General features: G+C 40.4%; 1 protein-coding gene and 1 long non-coding RNA gene across 2 annotated transcripts; one reads left to right on the top strand and one right to left on the bottom strand.

Moving 5' to 3' along the window:
• The first annotated feature begins 906 nt into the window (after positions 1-906).
• On the top strand, positions 907-3,103 carry LOC308412956. The gene is made up of 3 exons (XR_013974646.1): positions 907-1,264; positions 2,755-2,886; positions 3,004-3,103. It is a non-coding gene; the product is annotated as an uncharacterized lncRNA (long non-coding RNA).
• Positions 3,104-7,865: 4,762 nt separating this feature from the next.
• On the bottom strand, positions 7,866-19,211 carry gk5 (glycerol kinase 5). The gene is made up of 17 exons (XM_080907925.1): positions 19,173-19,211; positions 18,544-18,841; positions 18,358-18,451; positions 17,765-17,840; positions 17,564-17,657; positions 17,238-17,369; positions 15,231-15,306; positions 14,775-14,836; positions 14,611-14,684; positions 13,523-13,583; positions 13,164-13,290; positions 12,989-13,093; positions 12,737-12,831; positions 12,259-12,362; positions 10,756-10,815; positions 10,328-10,461; positions 7,866-9,735 (listed from the first exon to the last, which is right to left on the bottom strand). The coding sequence occupies exons 2-17, from the start codon at positions 18,667-18,669 to the stop codon at positions 9,563-9,565; spliced, it is 1,593 nt and encodes a 530-aa protein (XP_080764051.1). The 5' UTR covers positions 18,670-18,841; positions 19,173-19,211; the 3' UTR covers positions 7,866-9,562.

The raw sequence follows: 19,211 nt of genomic DNA, 5'->3' as shown, positions 1-19,211 counted from the left end.
TGGCACTGAGGAAACCTACCGGCAGCATGGGTGTTTATGTTTTTCATTGCAAAAGAACTGTCTGAATGGTTAACTGAAGTTAACTTGGATAAATTATAGTTAAGGAATATCACAGATAACGCCTACACTGTAAAAAAAGTCAGTAAAATATACAGCAAAACACCGTCAAATTCCAACGGTAATGGAGCCTAAAATCAAAAACTTCCTTTTACTGTATTAAATAGATTGAATAACCGTTAATTGTGAGACTGGATAAAACTTTGTTTTTTACTGTAATAAAATGTTGAAATTATAAATATTTTCTGTGAAAACAAATAAATATGCATACATTTTACAATTACATATTGTAATGTTGAAAATGTCTGAAAAACTTAGATTTTACGGTATTATTTGAGTAAAACTACATCTTTTGGGGTTGTGCACATTGGAATTCACAGTATAAAGCTGTAGATTTTTAAGCAAACAAAAACATTCATTTTTACAGAAACAAGATGTTAAAAAATAGGGTCCACCGTAATAATACAACCAGTACATACCATTAAAAAAAAGCAAATATCAGCAGTGAAAGACAATAAAACTGATAGTATTTTTTTATTTTAAAATTCAGATACTGATATACAGATTAAAAGTTAGGCCTGCAGTATATCATTGTTAACCTTCTGATAAAAAAATCAACAGCAAAAGAAGATGTTAAAAATAAAGTTTATGGTTGTGAATAAAATTGATTTCAATAATCTTTTTTAATTATTATTTTAAAACAACTTTATGTTGTTGTGTTTCACGCCATATTATCAGACCACCTTAAGTGGGTCGGCCTTAAATTTTGAATATGTGTGATCGCTGTTGATTGGTAGCTAAACTGCTGGTAAACTGTGTACAGACGTTTTACGTTCGAATTGCAGAGAAAAAAAATCTGGTAGCAACATTGTGCAGTATGAGCGAACCATTTCACCAAAAAAAGGGGAAGCAATGTAAGACGTGGCTGCAGCGGTCTGCAGACGTGACTTCTGATCAAATTCGAACCTCCTAAAGAAACAAAGAGCGACGTTACATTGCGGGATGACGTCACCTGAAAATGACCAATAGCGCGGCGCGCTGCTGAGCTGTGTGCCAACCGCTCTTTTTTTCATGCAGGAGACTCAAGTTGGCTTCGCTAACGGACACAGTTTTGAACTCGTATATTAGCGCCATTTATTGCTGCTTGGACCACAGCATCTTCGGAATTTGTAGACATCCTGGCAGCTTACAATTAGTTCGAGGTGAGGTGAGTACATGCAACTTCAAGTTATCTCTGTTATAAAAATCCACCAGCCCAGCGTTTATAGATAATTTTAGCAGTTCGTTTTTTATGAGTGAGGTTGTGAATTTAGTTAGCATTTGTGAGTTGAGTTAGCATTACTGTTGCGAGGGAAGCATTGCTCTGGATTAGTTTCTGTATATGGCGTGCTTAATTCGCTAGGGAGGAATTACCAAAGTACATGGAGTTATGTTAACGTGTAATTTCTGTGGTAAGGTAGTTCAGTCATCAAGGGGCTGTGCTTCATTGTAAACTGCATCGGAATGAGCCACGTTGTTTCTTTCGGTGTATTGAAGCAGGCTGCAAGCAGACATACACCAGGTGTGGCGCGTTTAAGGCTCATTTTTACCGAAGACACTGCCCCCACCCATGTCACTGGTGTGGTGGTGGTTTCTTCGTTTACATGTGCAATGGCGATGTGTGAACGTCAGTGTCAGAACTCTAAAGAGTTAATAGCTCATCTGAAGAGCCATATTGTGGAAGGACACGTGGTCACTTGTCCAGTAAGAGGATGCACAAATACCTTTAGAGTTAAATCATCTTTTACTGCTCACATGTCACGTAAACACAGAGTTTTCAGACAGCAGCATTGGTGATTTATATAGAGAGTCTGCATGTCAATCATCATCTGTTCCAACCACATCAGATGACTTTGTACCCTTGATTTCCGAGCCTGCTGCACAGTCTATTACAGATGAAGATAACATGGAAATGCCCCCTGAATTCTGTGATCTTTTTCTGAGAAACGTTTCACTATTCTACTTAAAATTGCAGGGTCAGTTTCTACTGCCTGCTTCAACCATACAGAACATTGTAGAGGAAATGCAGAACATGCATGAGTTGGGACAGACATACAGTTTGGGTAAACTTGCATCACTGTTAAAAGATGACACATCATTATCAGAGGAGGACATCAACAAAGTCTGTGAGTCTGTCAAAAGCTATGATCTTTTTTCTGCATGTCATACCGGGCCATTGAGGACAGTGCACTCCAGAGCTCAGATCTTTAAAAAAGCCTTCAACTATGCGGAACCAAAGAAAATATTTTTAGGGAGAGATGAAAACAGAAAAGATAGGTTTGCCTATTATGTGCCTTTAAGAGAGACTTTGAGATGTCTGCTAGAGTCTGATCTGTGGCAGAAATCAGAAGAGCCCTCTACTGAGCCTCCTGCTGATGTTCTGTGTGACATAAGTGATAGTAAGCTGTTTTAAATAAAATGATTTTTTTGGTCAAAACCCATTGACTTAATTGATTTCTATCCATTAACATCTTACATGAAGTATGGGTACCAAATGGTTCCACTGAAACACAGTGTGCTGTCACAATAATGGTGCTGTTAGTTTGGTACTTACGAAACACTGCATAAAAGTGTAGTATCAAGCAAGATCAGCTTCATATTTTAAGACCAAAGGTACCACTTGGTGTAAATTGACCTTTATTCACATTCTTTTATCAGACATCTTGGAAATGGGGGGCAGCATAAGGAGTTCCATTACTAAGGTGCTGCCGGACCTGTCTGCCTCAATCCTTGAAATTGTACTGGAGGCACTACAATCATTAGGAGTGGAGGCATCTGAGAAACAAACCAGTAAGTATTATGATTTCATTGCACAATAGCCATGAAGGACTTTCTGTTTTTTCTATTATGCTTTGGCCAAGGTCCAAAAAGTACAATTAATCTATTGTTTGTGATATTGTTTTACAGCACCAAATATGGAAATTTCAAGCCAGGCCAGCATATCGTCTCCATCTGTTTTAAGGTTTAAGGGTGGTGGCACAGCTAAGACCCAAGAGTCTCTTTCAAGGTTAGTAAAGTAAACAGATTCAAGAAGATATTTTACACATTTCTTTGTCGTCTGTCTCTAAATCTTATTTTGTCTTTATTATGATTAAAAAGGTTTGTTTTGTTCCTTTTGTTACTTTAATTTCTTGTCTCATTATTTTTGTCAGTTATTATTGTTTATGGTGTATGCCCTTCTTGTTTTCCTTCTGAATGCAAAAGGTATCTAGCCAGTCCACAATGAAAGCTTCGTTGCACCCCATGAGTCTTCTGGCAGAAATGATGGCGGCTGTATTCTTTGGTTTCCCTAAACATCACACCCTGCCTGTTTATACGAGGCTCTTCAATTAAGTCTGCACCCAAAGATTCAATAAGAGGTAAGCAGTGGTATTATTCAAGTTTTGCTAAAGAAAGATGGACAGGAGACACTAATCTTAATCAGCCGAGCTCAGGTTCATGTCCAGGTGAGCAGTTTCATACACTATAAAATGTAGATTGAATGATAGGTCTCATCACCATGCATTCAGCCATTAACTTCAAGTTCTATGATAAATCAATACGAAACTTAAATACGTTTTCCAACAAATTATGATTGTGATTAGGGCTGCGTTGTCTATGTATCACTTTTACATAAGTAGATTTAAAGTATAACTATTGCCAAAACGCAACCTGGGCTGTTTTTTTTAATTTTTTTTATTTATTTTTTTTTACTGTATCGATTTTGATGTGCTCAAATTTATGCCCCGGCCCCCTAGTATTCCCATTCACTGGCTATTGACCACAAAACAAAATCACGGTCAATCTCAAAAACGGCTTGTTTGTCGTAATTATGCTTTTAGATATGTTTGTCTCGTTTACAGTAAAAAAAAAAAAAAAAAACTGAAAAAAAACAGCCCAGGTTGCATTTTGACAATAGCTATCCTTTAAGAACTGTATATTTTACACTTAAGAAATCATTTATCATTAGATCTGGTTTTGGCAGCACGTTTTGTTCATTTCTGTGCATTTTGCTCAAGCACTGATCAAACTTTGTCCATTTTTTTTGCTGCAGAGGGGATCCTGCCAGTCCAAAGTGAACTCCTGATGGACATTGAAGTACTCCTGCAGAGCTTGTATCTTCAACACCATGCGCATTAGAAACTCCACCGAGTCCTTTCCTTCACCAAGGCAGGACCCAGTGACTCATTACTGTTGATAGGTCAGGGGCAGGTAATATTTTGTTTCATGTTTATTCATTCCTCCATGGATTACCAGCCATATATATGGACACATGCTGTATTCTCAAGATCTATGCTGTTTTGTAGGAATAGAGAAAATAATATGTTTAGTCTGTTTTCAAATGGTATGTCAAATTTTCTCATTGTTTATCAGTAATATTCTCTACCTTGGTTGTATATGAGCATCTTTAGATTTTTCTATATTTAGCGGTTGCAAATGTAAAATGTACGGTAAACCATTTATGTTCCTCATATTGTACTGTATTTTTAGCGGTAAAATACCGGCAGCTGTGGTTGCCAGGAATTTACCGTAAAATGTATCTGGTCAAAATAAAATGCTGTAATTTGTTATACAATTTCACTGTGTTTTTTACTGTCAAAGGTTTTAATAAGGTTTAACATATTTCTGTTATTTTTACAGTTATTTACAATAATAGGGTCTATCCTATTACTGTTAAATTAACAACAAATTACTGTAAATATTATTATATTATTACTTTTTTTTTTAACTGCAAATATCCGTAAAAAGCTATGGAAAGTTGCATTTTTTTACATTAAATTGCTGTATAATTGACAAATATATTTGGTTTTTTTCTATCATGATTTTGGTAAAATAATACGTTGTCTACCTTAAAAATTAGGGTTACAAAACCAGTATACCGTATTGTCTTTTACAGATTCCACATTTTTTACACGGTATATTCCTGGCAACCACAGCTGCCGGTATTTTACCGTAAATTTGACAGATTTTTTTTTACAGTGTACGTGAGCTGTGCGACTGTTCACCACTACACTGAAATCAGCAGGCTATTACTGAAATACACATGCTATATCATAAACTATGATATAAATAGGGAGGTCCTATTAACATGTTTAGTTTTAAAGGACACCTTCCTGCCTTTAGTCTCATTCATGAGCAGTATTAGTTTTCTTCTAACATCCAGAAGTCTGCACCATGTGTTTCATAGTTTGTAACAAGCCTTTGACAGGTAAACATAACATGACCGAAAAAGCAAAAAAAAAAAAAAAGAGAGAGAGTTGACATAAGAAGAGAAAATGCTCTCAATTATGGAGACAGGCAAATGGTTCATTTATGTTTGATGTGTGTTTATTCCTCCCTAAATATCGTAGGTGAAGTTTGCCATGCACGTCAGATTTTCCTGCGCATTTTTATACCTCTGCCAACAGACAGAAAAAAAATCACATTCTAACAGACAGCTGGTGCTTAGAATACAGTTGAATAACTATTAAAAAACAGATGATATTTAGATGATAGTTCAGTCTAACACATGTGCCAGTGAACCATTAAACGTCTGTGAAACTATGCAGTTATGAAACGTAACTTTAACCTCAGCCAAACCGATTTGCTCAGTTGTAAATAAAACAGCGAAGTAAACGTGACCCGACAGACAGAACCTGAGTGAATGAAGTCCAGCGTTTAACCACTGAGAGCTAAAACTCAGCTGAGGTTTGAAAGCTGTGTGCCGGTGATTGGACATCAGCCGCTGATGAAGCTGGCTCGCCTATAAAGTGCTCTGTAAGGAAACAAGCTCCAGCAGCTCTGCGCTCGGGGAAAACACTATATTTACTTATCTTGTGCAGAAAAATGCGCTGACATTGCGTTATATCGAGCACCGGCTGCCCGGTTAAACTGTGACTATCACCAGGTAACGTAGGCGTGTTTCTTGAATTAGCAGCAGGTGTTAAACAGCTGACAGATGAGGAGGAGGATGCATGCAGGTAAACTGAGGGTCTGTTGAGCTGATCGCTGGTTTCGTGAGAAAAATGTCAGCTCGTTCTTTATGTTACAGAAGCACAGAGACACAAGACCAGGCGGAAAGAGACGATCGTTCGGTGAAAATGAGAATCTGCGAATGCAACATGTGGAACACGGAGAGTGGAATATGTAAACAAACCGGTTAACGTACCCCCTGGGTGCACTCTGCATGCTAATTGTTAGCAGAGCTAGTGAAATCTCTGAAAACATCTGAGCACTTTTGCAAACATGTTCTATGTTGACAACCTGACCAGACATACGGCGCGACATTCGCGGCTAAAACACTGTTAAAAGTGTAGCTGGTGACAGAAAAACGGGGTATTTTAAAACTACACCACCACCATTGCTGCCTGTGATTTGATCTGCATTCGGGGATACCTGGCTGCCCCAAGTCTACACAAGCAATCGATTATCTAGGATCGACCTGTTTTGACTTACTTTGCACTGCAACCAATCAAATGTTAGAGAAGCTGCATGGGCCGCGTTAACCCCGCCCCCTGAGTTTGATGGGTGAGGCTGACAGATAAAATTATTTCATGATGAGAGCCAGGCGCCAGGACTGCCAAAATTAAATAAATAAATATCATTAAATAATTAATTAAATGTGTCAATAATTAATTAAATGTGTCAATAATTAATTAAAATGTGAAATACATAAATAATTAATTTAATGTGTCAACAATTAATTAATTACATGTGTCATAACTATTTAATTAATTAATTCCAATTTTAATTAATTATTGACACATTTAATTAATTATTTAATGGTGTATTTAATTAATTCATTATGGCAGTCCTGGCGTTCCATACTCAACCAGTCTCTGTGTCATTAAAAGGAAAATCCTCGCGCCCTGTGGGAGTCCGTGCTTTGCTAGAAGATGACTGAAAGGAGGTTAGATGCCTGTGCATAAGGGGAGAAGTGGGGCTCAAACAAAAATCCGAAAGCTTAACTTACAGCCCCCCCGACACTCTGCTGAACACTCCCAGTGTGTCACAGGGAGGGAGAGAAAAAGGGAGTTATATAATGACCCTTGATGCAGGGTTCAGTTCACGCGGGGGGAGGGGGACTGGAGTAGTGGTCGCACTACATACAGTTCCTGCTGTCAGCTTGAATTTGTTACAAGGCAAAGGGTGCACCAGGATTTCAGGCACAACACACACACACACACTTTACTGATTAGCGTGAGAGCCACCAGCAGCACTGATTGATGCTAGTCCTCTGTCACACACACACACACATTCGATTGCAAGAAAAGCACAGTGGCAATTAAATTATAAGAATTGAGTGAGAAAGCTGAGCTCGAGTTACAGTAGAAGAAGCATTTGTAGTGCTGTGGTGTTATGCAGACCATGGATCCGCATGATGTACACAAAAACTCACGACTGCTCTTCCTCCTGGCAAACACACACATACACACACAATCCTCCCATTGTTTAGGAAATCCCCCTTGTGCTCACTCAATTAGCACCCCCTTCGCCATACCAGCACCATGAGCACACACACACACACACTCCATTTGTTCTCTCAGTCACTCCATCCCCAAGCTGCCATAGCAACCCTCACAGCGAGGTTGCCCACATCAATGGGACTCAATCCCCAGACTCATCCGGCAGCCTGTGTTTCTGATAAAACCCCCCCCTCCAAATCTCAGGCATGAGGCAGCAGCATTTCCCCAGAGTCCTTGTGGAGGTAAACACTTTCGGGCAGCATCTGCTCACTCACTCACCGTGTGTCACAGACACCTGTGCAGCTTGAGTGCGCAAGGCACCCAAATCACCACGACCACAACAGCTGATAATTCAGGTTTTTAATAGAAGCCCCTCCCCAGCAACAAAAATGCTAGAGCTTCTCATCCAAATCTTTTTACAATTACACACATTGTATTCATCTGCTAGGCCCTAGCATGTTGGAATGACACGTGCCATTCAGAAACTGAATGAAGTACAAGTCATGTCACACACGTGAACTGGTGTTAACTTTAGGGTTAGGCACAGTATTACACTTTGCAAGAGAACAGATCATCACACGGGGGAGCAGAACAAGTCAGGAAAGACATTCACAGTTTAGATCTAGTTAGTCATTTGGGCTTCATCATAATGCGATCAGAATTTTAAACTATGTCATCAGAGTTCATCAAGTCGAGATCAAGACTCGAGTCAAAACATTATCATATGACATCCCCATGGTTGTACTCCACACTAACAAAGAATAATCATGAGACATGGACTGGTTTGAACCCCTTATGACCTCACTCACAGCAACAAAATAACAGATCAAAGCATCAAACAGTACAAAATTAGACATTTTTGTGTTTATTACAGTTAAATCTAATACTTTTTCCAGCTCTTGTTGCCAATCGAGAGGTATATAATCGACTAATTGGAAGCATAGAATTAACATTAAACACTTAACTCCAGTCAAATTCCCACATACAGAAAAACAAACACATACAATTCGTTTTTTGTTCTAGTCATATTTAAATCTCTGAATACAGCCACTGAATATAATTTGTTGATCACACAGTAATTAATTTAAAAATAAAAAATAAAAAAAAGGCATCATGTATGACTTTACGAGGTCAACGTTCAGATTTAAAATTGGGAGGCAGCTGCTGCAAAAGTAAAACATTAAGCTGCACATATCGGATCTGGGCTTCCTTTTGTGCAGTCTGAGGTGTCATGAACAGAGGCTCATGTGTGAATCTGGGATGAACGCTTTTAACTCTATAGCTGCTGATGAACATTTGGCATGCGGTTGCTATGGCGACCTCATGATTTTTAAAAAGCTGTAAAAGGTGGTCGTCAGCACCCCCATGTGGGAAAATGTAAAAATCTTATTTCCGCTGCGGAAAAAAAAAAAAAAATACCGACTGAAATATGAAGCAGCACCAGTGACGTCCATCCTGGAATGAATGAAATGTGCTTGTAAACCAGCTGCTGTGTGCAAGAAGAGGAAATCAAGTCAGGGAACAGCAACTCCTGTTTGTGGACAGCAATTCAAGGCTGTGGCTGGGGAATCCTTTGGCTTGGATCTGACCTGCACTGCTGTGTGAAGTTAGTACAAGCGTGCCTTCAACTGTATTAATCAGTGCTGCAGCATCATGTCAGTGCATTTGTCCTTTAGCTTTACATTAGAGGGGCACTTGGAGAGTGTATCCTATGACAAGATCAATGCCCTGCTGCGGTCCAGAACGGTTTCCTTCCTTAACTGTGCTACACCTCTTCAACAAGTTTCTAAAAACGAAGCTAGGTAGATTATGTGCAAACTTGCAGACAAACAAGTGGCTGTGAAAACAGATCTTGGAAAAATAAAAAAAAATCTGCTGTCATGTTCCCTAGGACGACTAAGTAACTGCTGGCAACGATGTTTTCCTTACATAAAAAAAAAAAAATTAACAAAAATCATCGGTTTACTTTCAAATGTCATCAGATCTGACATCCCCATCCTTCATGGTCACCCCATGGACTCTCCGTGTGTGTGCTTCAAGTGTCAAGGCTTGTTGTACCAATTCATGGAGCGCCGCAGAGCTCTCTCCCAGCTCTGGAGGATGGGGACGTACTCCCCGTTTGGGCTGCCGGTGCACTCCTTGTCTGCACATCGGGGCAAAAACTCATCGTCTGCACTCTGCAGCTTTTTCAGCTCCTCGCGCGTCCTCCAGAAACCTGCGTACAACACCGACACAAATATAAATGCAGAATCTAGCACCGCATAAGGTACGCTGTGGTGCAAAAAGAGCAATAAATGCTGGACAAATGATCTAATTATCTACATCACTGTGGACTGATCCACTTAAAAGCCATGTTCCTCATGATTCATTTTATTTTTCAGTCGTCAGCACCACCTGCTTCTGGCCTGTTATGAAACAGCCACAACAAATCAGCCATATTTTCTGGTTGATTTGATTGAATGCTGACTAATATATAACAATCTAATTACATAATGTGAATAATTAAATGGAAAACAGGTTATGTAACAAACAGCAAGGCTTTTTGCCTCTCCTGCCAGAGTCAGCAGGAATAAAAATAGGACTTTTGATCAAAACTTTTCAAATGGGCCTGTCAGGAGCTGTAATATTTTTAGAGAAAAACCACAGTGAAAGTAAGACCAGAGTGTCAGAGCATGATAGATCACTCCGTTTGTGCTCAACGTCATTTCTAAGACATCTTATCTTCACACGGCCGTGAATCAAATGCTCCTTCAAAACATTCGACTACAGTGCAAATATTTGTTCTGTTTAAATATTTATTTCCATACCGACTTCAAGTCCAGCGACAAAAGCAGCCCCGAGACATGACATCTCATGGTGCTGGGGTCTGGCTATCTTTTTACCAAACAAGTCTGAGGTCAGCTGCATGACAAAGTCATTGGAGGAAACACCACCGTCCACCCTGAGAGAGAAAGGAGCCGAGCACTCAATTAGATTTTCCTTCACTTTACTGTAACAGTATCAGGGAAACATAAAGCCATAATGCAAAGTCAATAAAGAAATGAACTGCATGAGTGGAGGCAGAGAACACAAGAGTCTATTCTGTTACGCCCAGTTTGTTGGCTAAAAGACAAACACTAAAATAAAATATCAAACGGGTGTCTGGTCTCTGTATGAGTTAAATGCCAACACACAGAGTTTTTATTGCATGTACAGTTACTACCTTCAGACTGACGAGTTAAAAGAAGTACTGTACCTTATCTTTGTGATGGGAATACAGGTTTCTCTTAACATTGTCTCATACAGCTGCTTATTTCTGGAACAGAATGTAAATAAGCATGAATGAGAATAAACAGTAAAGCAATAAGGAAACTAGAGTGCTGTGCAATAGTCTTGAGCCACCCTCATTTCACTACGTTGGACTCGAAAACTAGGAAATTGGTGCAATCATACATGAGAATACAGCTCTTAAGGCAAAAGAAGAGTTTGTACAATCCCAGCGTGATTGCAAGTCTGACCACCGTTAATCTTCAACACAATTTTTAATCTCTTTAAACACTCTTCAGGAACAGTTCTCCACAAATAAATAAATGGTAAATGGCCTGTATTTATATAGCACTTTTCTAGTCCCTAAGGACCCCAAAGTGCTTTACATATCCAGTCATTCACCCATTCACACACAGGTGATGGCAAGCTACATTGTAGCCACAGCCACCCTGGGGCGCACTGACAGAGGCGAGGCTGCCGGACGCTGGCGCCACCGAGCCCTCTGACCACCACCAGTAGGCAACGGGTGAAGTGTCTTGCCCAAGGACACAACGACCGAGACTGTCCAAGCCGGGGCTCGAACCGGCAACCTTCCGATTACAAGGCGAACTCCCAAGTGTTAAGGATCATTATCAGGTTAGAAAATGAAGCCACTGAGGCTTTCCAGATTTTTAAAGATCTCTAATTCCACCGTCTGAAATTCAGCCCCAAACCATGACACAGTCTCTCCTGTGTTTTACAGATGGCTGTGGACACTCACCTCTCTCCTGAACTCCTTCATACATTTGGAACCAAAAATGCCAAATTTGCATTCATCACTCCATCGGACCTGTTGTGGCTGATTTTTACTCCAGTACTTGTGTAATTTGGCCTACCTCAGCCTTTCTTCCTTTTTGAAAATACATTTTTTTCTCATGTCTTCAGGACATGACTTTCAGATACACTGTATCTGCTAGATAGTTATTAGGTCGAACATTTCTTATTCTGTCCTCCACTTATCCAGTTTCCTCAACATTTCTAAGGATATACTTGCGCACTCTTCCAAAATATGCCAAGGTTTCAGCTAATAGCTCTTTGGGAGTTATTGTGTGGTGCAAAAATATTTGATGCCAATATAAGAAGTGTGTTATTTAACATTTTCATAGATTCTTCTACAGAAATTGAAAAAGATTACGCGTTTTTGTGACCAGCTGCTACTAACAAAGTTGTCTGCTATGAGTAGACACAACACTGGTTCCTCCCTTGAGTTAGGTGCCTTTTTAATACTTGAATGATTTACAGATCAGTTTTAAGCAGCTTACCAAAAACTCCAAACACGGCTAAAAATGGTCGGGTACAAGGACAGGACTGAGAAGGAGTTAAAAAAAAAACAAAGTTTTTCAATAAAAAAAACTTTGAAACTTGCTCTTTGCTCTTGGAAGCAAAAATATTTACCAAATGAGTGATAGCTCAAGACTTTTGCACAGTATTTAATCTTTTGAAAATACCTCACCTGAAGGCGACTGACTCCAGAATGGCCCGGACCAGGTGGCGTTTAGTAGTAGATGGTTTTAGGCCCATGAAGGAAGCGCATGCTCTTGGATCATTCAGAGGAGCCTTTAATAAAACATTTACACCAACAGTTAATAAACTGCAGTCGTTAAAGAAAGGATGAAAGAAAAAAAAGGTCTCTAAACGGTCTTTGTGTCTTAAAGTCAAGCTCAAAAATTGTTGGTCAGCAGACGTGCTGTTACGCAGCTCCTGCAGGGTTACTGTCGAAAAGTAGCTTTTGCGTGTCTAACTATAAGCATTTAGCATCCAGCATAAACACTTACAAGGGCGAGTTCACAATGGAGGGCAGCAAAAAAAAAAAGAGACACCATGTTACAGAGAGATAAATAAAATAAAGAAATGAATGAGTGTTGAGTTAAAAGAAACTACACGTAATAAGAAACACACGCTTACAGCAGAAAAACAAAAAGTGCACAGACCTGCAGGCCGCTGAAGGAAGGAACAAAACACACTCCATCTGAATCACTGACACTGTAAGCCATGGTGCTGGTCTCTCTGACATCAGAGAAGAGCTCTGAAACAGCACACACACAGGTGTCACACACAATCCCTGGTTCTGTCCGTCACTGCCACGCTCAGTGTTCAGTGTGGAAGAGGAAAACCGACTATGATTTAAAGATGGATGAATTAGTCCTGCGTGGTGTTTTCACACTATACGCCTCACTGCTCACCCAGCTTCTGTGCCCATTTGATGGCGGTCCCTGTGTCGGCTGCATTTCCCTCTGCCAGGTACACCACCTCTGAGCCGATCTTCCACCCCACAAGAGGATACAGACCTGTAAAGAGAGGTCAGAGGTTATGATTAGCCTGAATGGGTGAATATGAATGTATGTGTGGACTCTTTACCTGCTACAGATGTATGTGGTTTGCTCCCAGTGTTTATGTCCATGAAGGTGCCTGTTCCCATGGTGATCTTCACATCACCAACATCAAAGCAGCACTCTCCAAACATGGCTGCCTGTTGGTCTGCCATCTAAGGCACATGGACAGAGGAGATAATTGAAAGTTTTGATGACAATGAATGTTGAAAACTTGCAATTAAGGGAAGTGAAGTAGAGTGCAGGGATGACGTGCAATCAGCTGCTGATTAGCTAACTTTGCAAGACATCTTTGTTACAACATAATGGTGGTGAAATCCCAGGTTTAAGCAGTTAGAGGTTTGCAATGCAGACAAGAGATTGTGTGACGGTCAGATGTTGACTCACCACTGACATGATAGGAATGGGCACGCCAAAGATGGATGGGTCTGTGGAACCAAAGTCATGGCTGTGGTGTCAAGACAAGAAACCGGAGAAATCAGACACAATGCATCACGATGCTTCCTTCTCTCACCCCAAGCGGTCGTGGCTGGGGCCGCCCCTCCCTGAGCCTGGCTCTGCTGGAGGTTTCTTCTCGTTAGAAAGGAGTTTTCCCTTCCCACTGTCTCTAAAATGCTTGCTCATGGGGGGAGGGGTCATATGATTGCTGGGGTTTTCTCTCTATGTACTATTGTAGGGTCTACCTTACAATATAAATCACCCTGAGGTGACTGTTGTTGTGATTTAAATCAAATTGAATTGAATCGTCTCACAGTCTCTTTCAGAGCTTTACTCTAAAGGCAAACTGAAGGCAAAGGACATAACGAGATGCTCCGCTTTATGCTTACTGTATATTGCAAAGGTTGGGTTTAATTGAATCTTTAATTATAACTCTCTAACTAACATATTGAAGTGACTGTTGACAGTGTACATTTTCAGTCAGTGCATTTGAACTTTAATGTATACATTTTTCTTATGCACACACATGTTTGCTTCCACCAGCTGCAAGAAAGCAAACATGTGAGTCACATTAAATGTGATCATGTGGGATTGTGGCACACACTCAGTGTTTCTCAAGAAAAATCTTTTAGAGAAAAAACAGAAACAAAATGAACACAATCTCTTTTCCCCCACTTCCTTGCATATTATAACACTGTGCATGGATAAAAGTTGGGACCCATTGATCTATATATAAATAGGTATAAAAAGAAGGACTCTTGGATTCTCTGCCAAAGTCAGCGTCTCATATGGAACCGCATTAAACATTGATAGGTTCTTCCTTTATTGATACTCACTGTCTCCACAAAGTTTCATTAAATTTAGACAGATAGACTTTGAATCAAACAAAAAGACAAACAATAACAAAAACAAGCATGTCTCAGACTCAGCAGGGACATAAAAAAAACATAGAATACAAAGACAAATGTGATCATGTTTATTAATATGAGCGACTTTTGCTAAAACATGAACAAACTGGAAGCGAATGGTCCACTCACCCTGTATTTTCTACTTTGGGGAAAATAGAGAGCGGCAGGGACACAAGAGAGGAAAGAAACCCACTCCAGCACATCTATGAAGCAAGTCACATTACAGGGATATAAAAAGACAAACTCAAACCAACCACAGAATAAACAGTAAATAATTATGACTGACACCAGACCTGATAAGAGTCGAAAATCCCTGTTGAACTGGCATTAGAGTAATCGGTGGCATGCAGGTGTCCTGAAACAGATTAGGAGATGCATATAATCATTCTCTAAAAGAAAGGTTAATTAACAAAAAACTCGAGCTGCTTGTCACTTTTCCAAATCTCCTCCCCAGGAGTGAGCCGAAACATTCCTGAGGAATTTCAGCCAATCAGTGACTCAGTAGGATTGATAAGACAAAGGACATTCTGTCTGGGGATTATTATCCTGTTAGGAACTGTACAAAAATCACAGTTCACTGCACAAATCTTATATTACTGAACTTGTTTTAGATGTCACTGAGTTCAAGAGACTAAACGAGAATAGCTAGAAAAAAAACTCTCCCCTGAAAGGAAAGAAAAAAAGAAAAAGTGTTTTTAGTCTAGGCTTACTCGATGTCTGGGAAACCAAGCTAAACAATGCAAACCCACCTTTTGTGAGTTTAAACAGGAGCCAGCTGTCTATTGTCCCAAAGCAGCAGTAACCTTCATCTATTGCTTGACAAACCTGAAAGAAGAAAGAAACACGACGAGGCTGAAAACAGAAGAATGCTGTGGGCCATCTAATACTGAGGCTTCTCCTTTCCTTTTTTATTAATCAACTCTTTGGTTCATAAGGGCATCAACACAAGTTTATTTTTACATAAATAAAAACCTCCCTCCTGGGGCGTAGCATGTTTGTGTTTCTTAAGAGGGACAAGCTGGGAGCGAGGGTTCTGCGCAGCATCTCAAGCGTAATTTATGTTCCTGTGAATGTGTCAGTCTGCGTACACGTTTCTGTTCGGACAGCGAGACCTGAAGGCTTTTCTCCCATCACAGCCGTGCTCCCATGCAGTCCTCCAAAATCCTAACTGCATGTCGCTGGATGCTGAATGCTGATTGGTTGATAAGTGGGCCAGAGCAGGAAAGCGGAGTACACCGGGAACGGGAGAAGCATAAAAAAAACAACCAAACGAACAAACACACAAAAAAACGTAAAAAAAATAATAATACAGAAGCTTTGAGAGTGGCTGCAGTGGACTCTTTGTTTGACTTCAGCGCTTTGTATATTTGAACCTTGCTCTTCCCTGCAGGTGGCTGACGGACCACAAACAGCACACAGCAATCAGCCCACAAACCAGTTATACCACATACTTTGTATTCTGCCTCCATTAACAACAGAGTTCTCTGTAGGTAGACGGGCCATCCCCTGATTGGCGGTGGACTGTGAACATGCAAAGCATAAATTCCGCTTTAGCCGAGCTGTCCTCGGACTTTACTCTTCTGGACAGAAATCTCTGATGTGTCCTCAATCTGCTGGAGCCACTCATCCACTTTTAGGGTTATAGCTCCTGATGCTGGTGTTACCACTGGGACCATTTTGAACTGTATCTTCCACATCTGGTCCAGTTGTTCCTTCAGCCACTGGCACTTCTCTGTTTATCTCAGAATCTGGTGCTTAGGGTTTGCTCTTCTGCCACCATTATCAGAGCTTCTGTGCTGTCCTTAAAGCCAACATTTTTCTAGCCCCTGCTGGGATTTCTTGATGTCAGCCACTTCCTCTACCTGTCGATGGTACATCCCAATGCAGGCTTTTGGTCTTTTACAATGCTTCCTCCTCCTTTCCCTCACCATCATCTTTCTTCAACTGCCTGAAGTATTCTTCATCTCAAGTGGAACCATCTTCCTAACCTACTCATGCATCCTCCGTCACCGTCTAATCCTTGCCTCACCTCTTTCCGCTACTTGCACAGCCTCAGGGTGTCAGATTTTGGGTGGAGACCTCCGTCCATTGTGAGCAGGTTTTTTGTGTCTTGACATATCAGTGTATCTCCTCCTGTTTAATATTACAGTTGAGTATTAAATGACTTGTCTTATATCTTCATTGTGGAACCCAAAGGACTGTGGGTACTTGTAGCTGTTCTATGTGCTTGTCATCCTGCATTCTCGAAAACCTTTTGGTGTGGATCACCTTCCCACATTCTGACACCACTGAGTCACACTTATTCAGGCTGAGGATCAATGAGTCAATGTCTCACTCATGCCGGTTGTACAGCTTGATGTTATCCATGCACAGGAGATAGCTGATTATTACTCCACAAATCTACTTTGAATATGTATTAAAAATACATACAGACTAGTGGTTGGAAAATCCTTTACAAATGGTAAATAGTTATTTATTCTCTTATACTGATGGTAACAACTGTAAGAGTCTAACCCTAACCCTTAATAGTAATGAATGATTTGTTATATTCCGTCAAATATGAGGGAACTTCAACTTTTCAGTGCATTCACTGTTCCTGAATTCATCGTTTAGTTGTGATTTTTCACACATAAACGAATTGTTTGATTGCAATTAAACAGTGGCCCACATTGTTCCCAGTTGTTATGCATGCAAATGTGTGCAACTGTGTTACTCTACTTTTGAGCACAAGCCCGTTAGTTAACCCTTCCACGCACCTGTTTGTAATGTGTCAAGACCCAGACGAGGCGAAAAGTGACATGCTGAGTGGAGAAGACGATGAGACTTGCTGCAAGCAACCGTTTTTGCCTGGTAACAAAGTAGAGGACCTTCATTGCACCATGGATTGCCTGAGATTTTTGTAAAAACAAACAAACAAACAAATAAGATGGATAAACAAAAAGCACATCCAGCACTGGTTGAAAAGAATTTTGAGTTTACATGGGAACATCATATTTATTTGAAATTTTTTCCTGCCTTTGCCTTTTAAAGTCCAATCTATTGACTAAAGATCATGAAAGATAGAAATGGGGAGCAGCCTCACTTTCATGGTGCAGGATCTGTTCCAGGACTTCACCAGGTCTGCAGCTCTCTGATCCTGCCAGCTGATGAAGTTGTGGAAAGGAACCCCAGTTCTCCTGTCAAAGCGGAGGAGGAGATGAGAAACAAGCTAGAGGAAAAGCCAGCGTAGGGCATGAATTATTCAAAGATGTGCTAAAGTAGGTATGTGAGCAAAGCTATTCACCTGTCCCATGTTGTGAAGGTACTGCGCTGAGTGGAGATCCCAAGGGCCTCTACCTGGTGCATTTGTATTCCTGCATCTATATGATCAGGACAGCAACACGAGCACAAAACGGTTAGGCAGAGAAAAAGAAGGACAAGGATCGTTTTTCTAAAAAAATTCCAACATAAGACATTCACATTGCAGTAAATGATTAAAAAAAAAGAACAATTAAAAAAAATCTAAAAGCCAAGTGTGCTTAACTGGAATATCAGTATATGATCTTTCGCACGCAATTTTCTCTTTGACAACAAAACTAAATGAACTATGGGAAACTTCGGTAGTGTTTTATCTATTATGCTTGTATTACAACATGCCTAGAAATGGTTACAAAGCCATTTCTAAGGCTTTGGGACTCACTGAACCACAGTGATAGCCATTATCCACGAGATTTCCAAGGTACCCTGACCTAGTGCAACAATGGCAAATAAAAGAGTTTATCTTTAGATTCAAGTGTGACCAATATACAAAAAACCTTAGAAATCAGGAAGGGGACAAACACTTTTTCATGGCACATCTCCGGATTGACATAAAAGTAGGAATTGGAGCAGATGTACCTTGCACGGCTCCTTTAACCACAGAGATAAACCCTTTCCACAGGTCATCTGGGTCCATCTCCACATGTCCTACCTCTGGATAGAGGAGCACAACCTGGGGAAAGATCAAGTTTGTGTGGATGCTGCATTTAATTTACCAAGTAGGTGGTTTATGTGAGGAATTAAAAAGGCAGAACAGATGAATACCTTTGTAGAGCATGATCCTCGGATCTTTGCCTCCTTGTCATAGACGTGGCATCTGATTGACGTTGTGCCCACGTCCACCGACAAAATGTAGCTTTCCTTCTTGAAACCGTTCCTGTGGCTCCCCATTGTGGGAAAGTGTGTCCTATTTTGTCTCAGTGCTGTCCCACGCCATTTGTGATCAACTCATTGTGGTCTTGTGTACAACCTGAATTGCTCGTTTAATCCGATAGTAGCTTATCTGCACCGGGTTTCGTGTTGGGACTGTAACTCCACCTTTGGACTCGGGTTCCAGTTCAGCCTGTTTGAGTCAACAGATTGCTACAGCATGATTTTCCAGCAGAGCAAACATTCGCATCACAAATTTTTGTAGCTAAAAGTGAAAATGGGTCCAAAGTTTGGCTGGAGCCGAAATGCTTTTCACAAGTTCACCAAACTCAAAAGTTAAGCTAGGGCTAACTGGCTAGAAGACATTTAAATAGTAATTAGCTTCCCCAAATCTGTCTAACCGCTTTATTCTAACCTTCTCTGTTTCCGGGATCTACTCCCCTCACCGTGCGGTAGCGCAAACGGTAGTCTAATTATCAGCAAGGAATAACGAAAGTAGTAGTCGTAAAACCGCGTAAACTTACCCGAAAGCGTGTTTCTGTGCGGGCATCCGTAGAGTACAT

The sequence above is a fragment of the Rhamphochromis sp. 'chilingali' genome, assembly GCF_963969265.1.
Source record: "Rhamphochromis sp. 'chilingali' genome assembly, chromosome: 16".
Taxonomy (NCBI): Eukaryota; Metazoa; Chordata; class Actinopteri; order Cichliformes; family Cichlidae; genus Rhamphochromis; species Rhamphochromis sp. 'chilingali'.
This window is presented reverse-complemented; position numbering and strand designations above follow the sequence as displayed.

Excerpts from the sequence above, each read along its gene's own strand:
- gk5 (XM_080907925.1), bottom strand. The coding sequence starts at position 18,669 with ATGGGGAGCCACAGGAACGGTTTCAAGAAGGAAAGCTACATTTTGTCG. Across the intron at positions 18,452-18,543 it reads GAGGATCATGCTCTACAAAG|GTTGTGCTCCTCTATCCAGA; the intron begins GTATTCATCTGT and ends ATCTTTCCCCAG. Across the intron at positions 17,658-17,764 it reads ACCTTCACAACATGGGACAG|GAGAACTGGGGTTCCTTTCC; the intron begins GTGAATAGCTTT and ends CCGCTTTGACAG.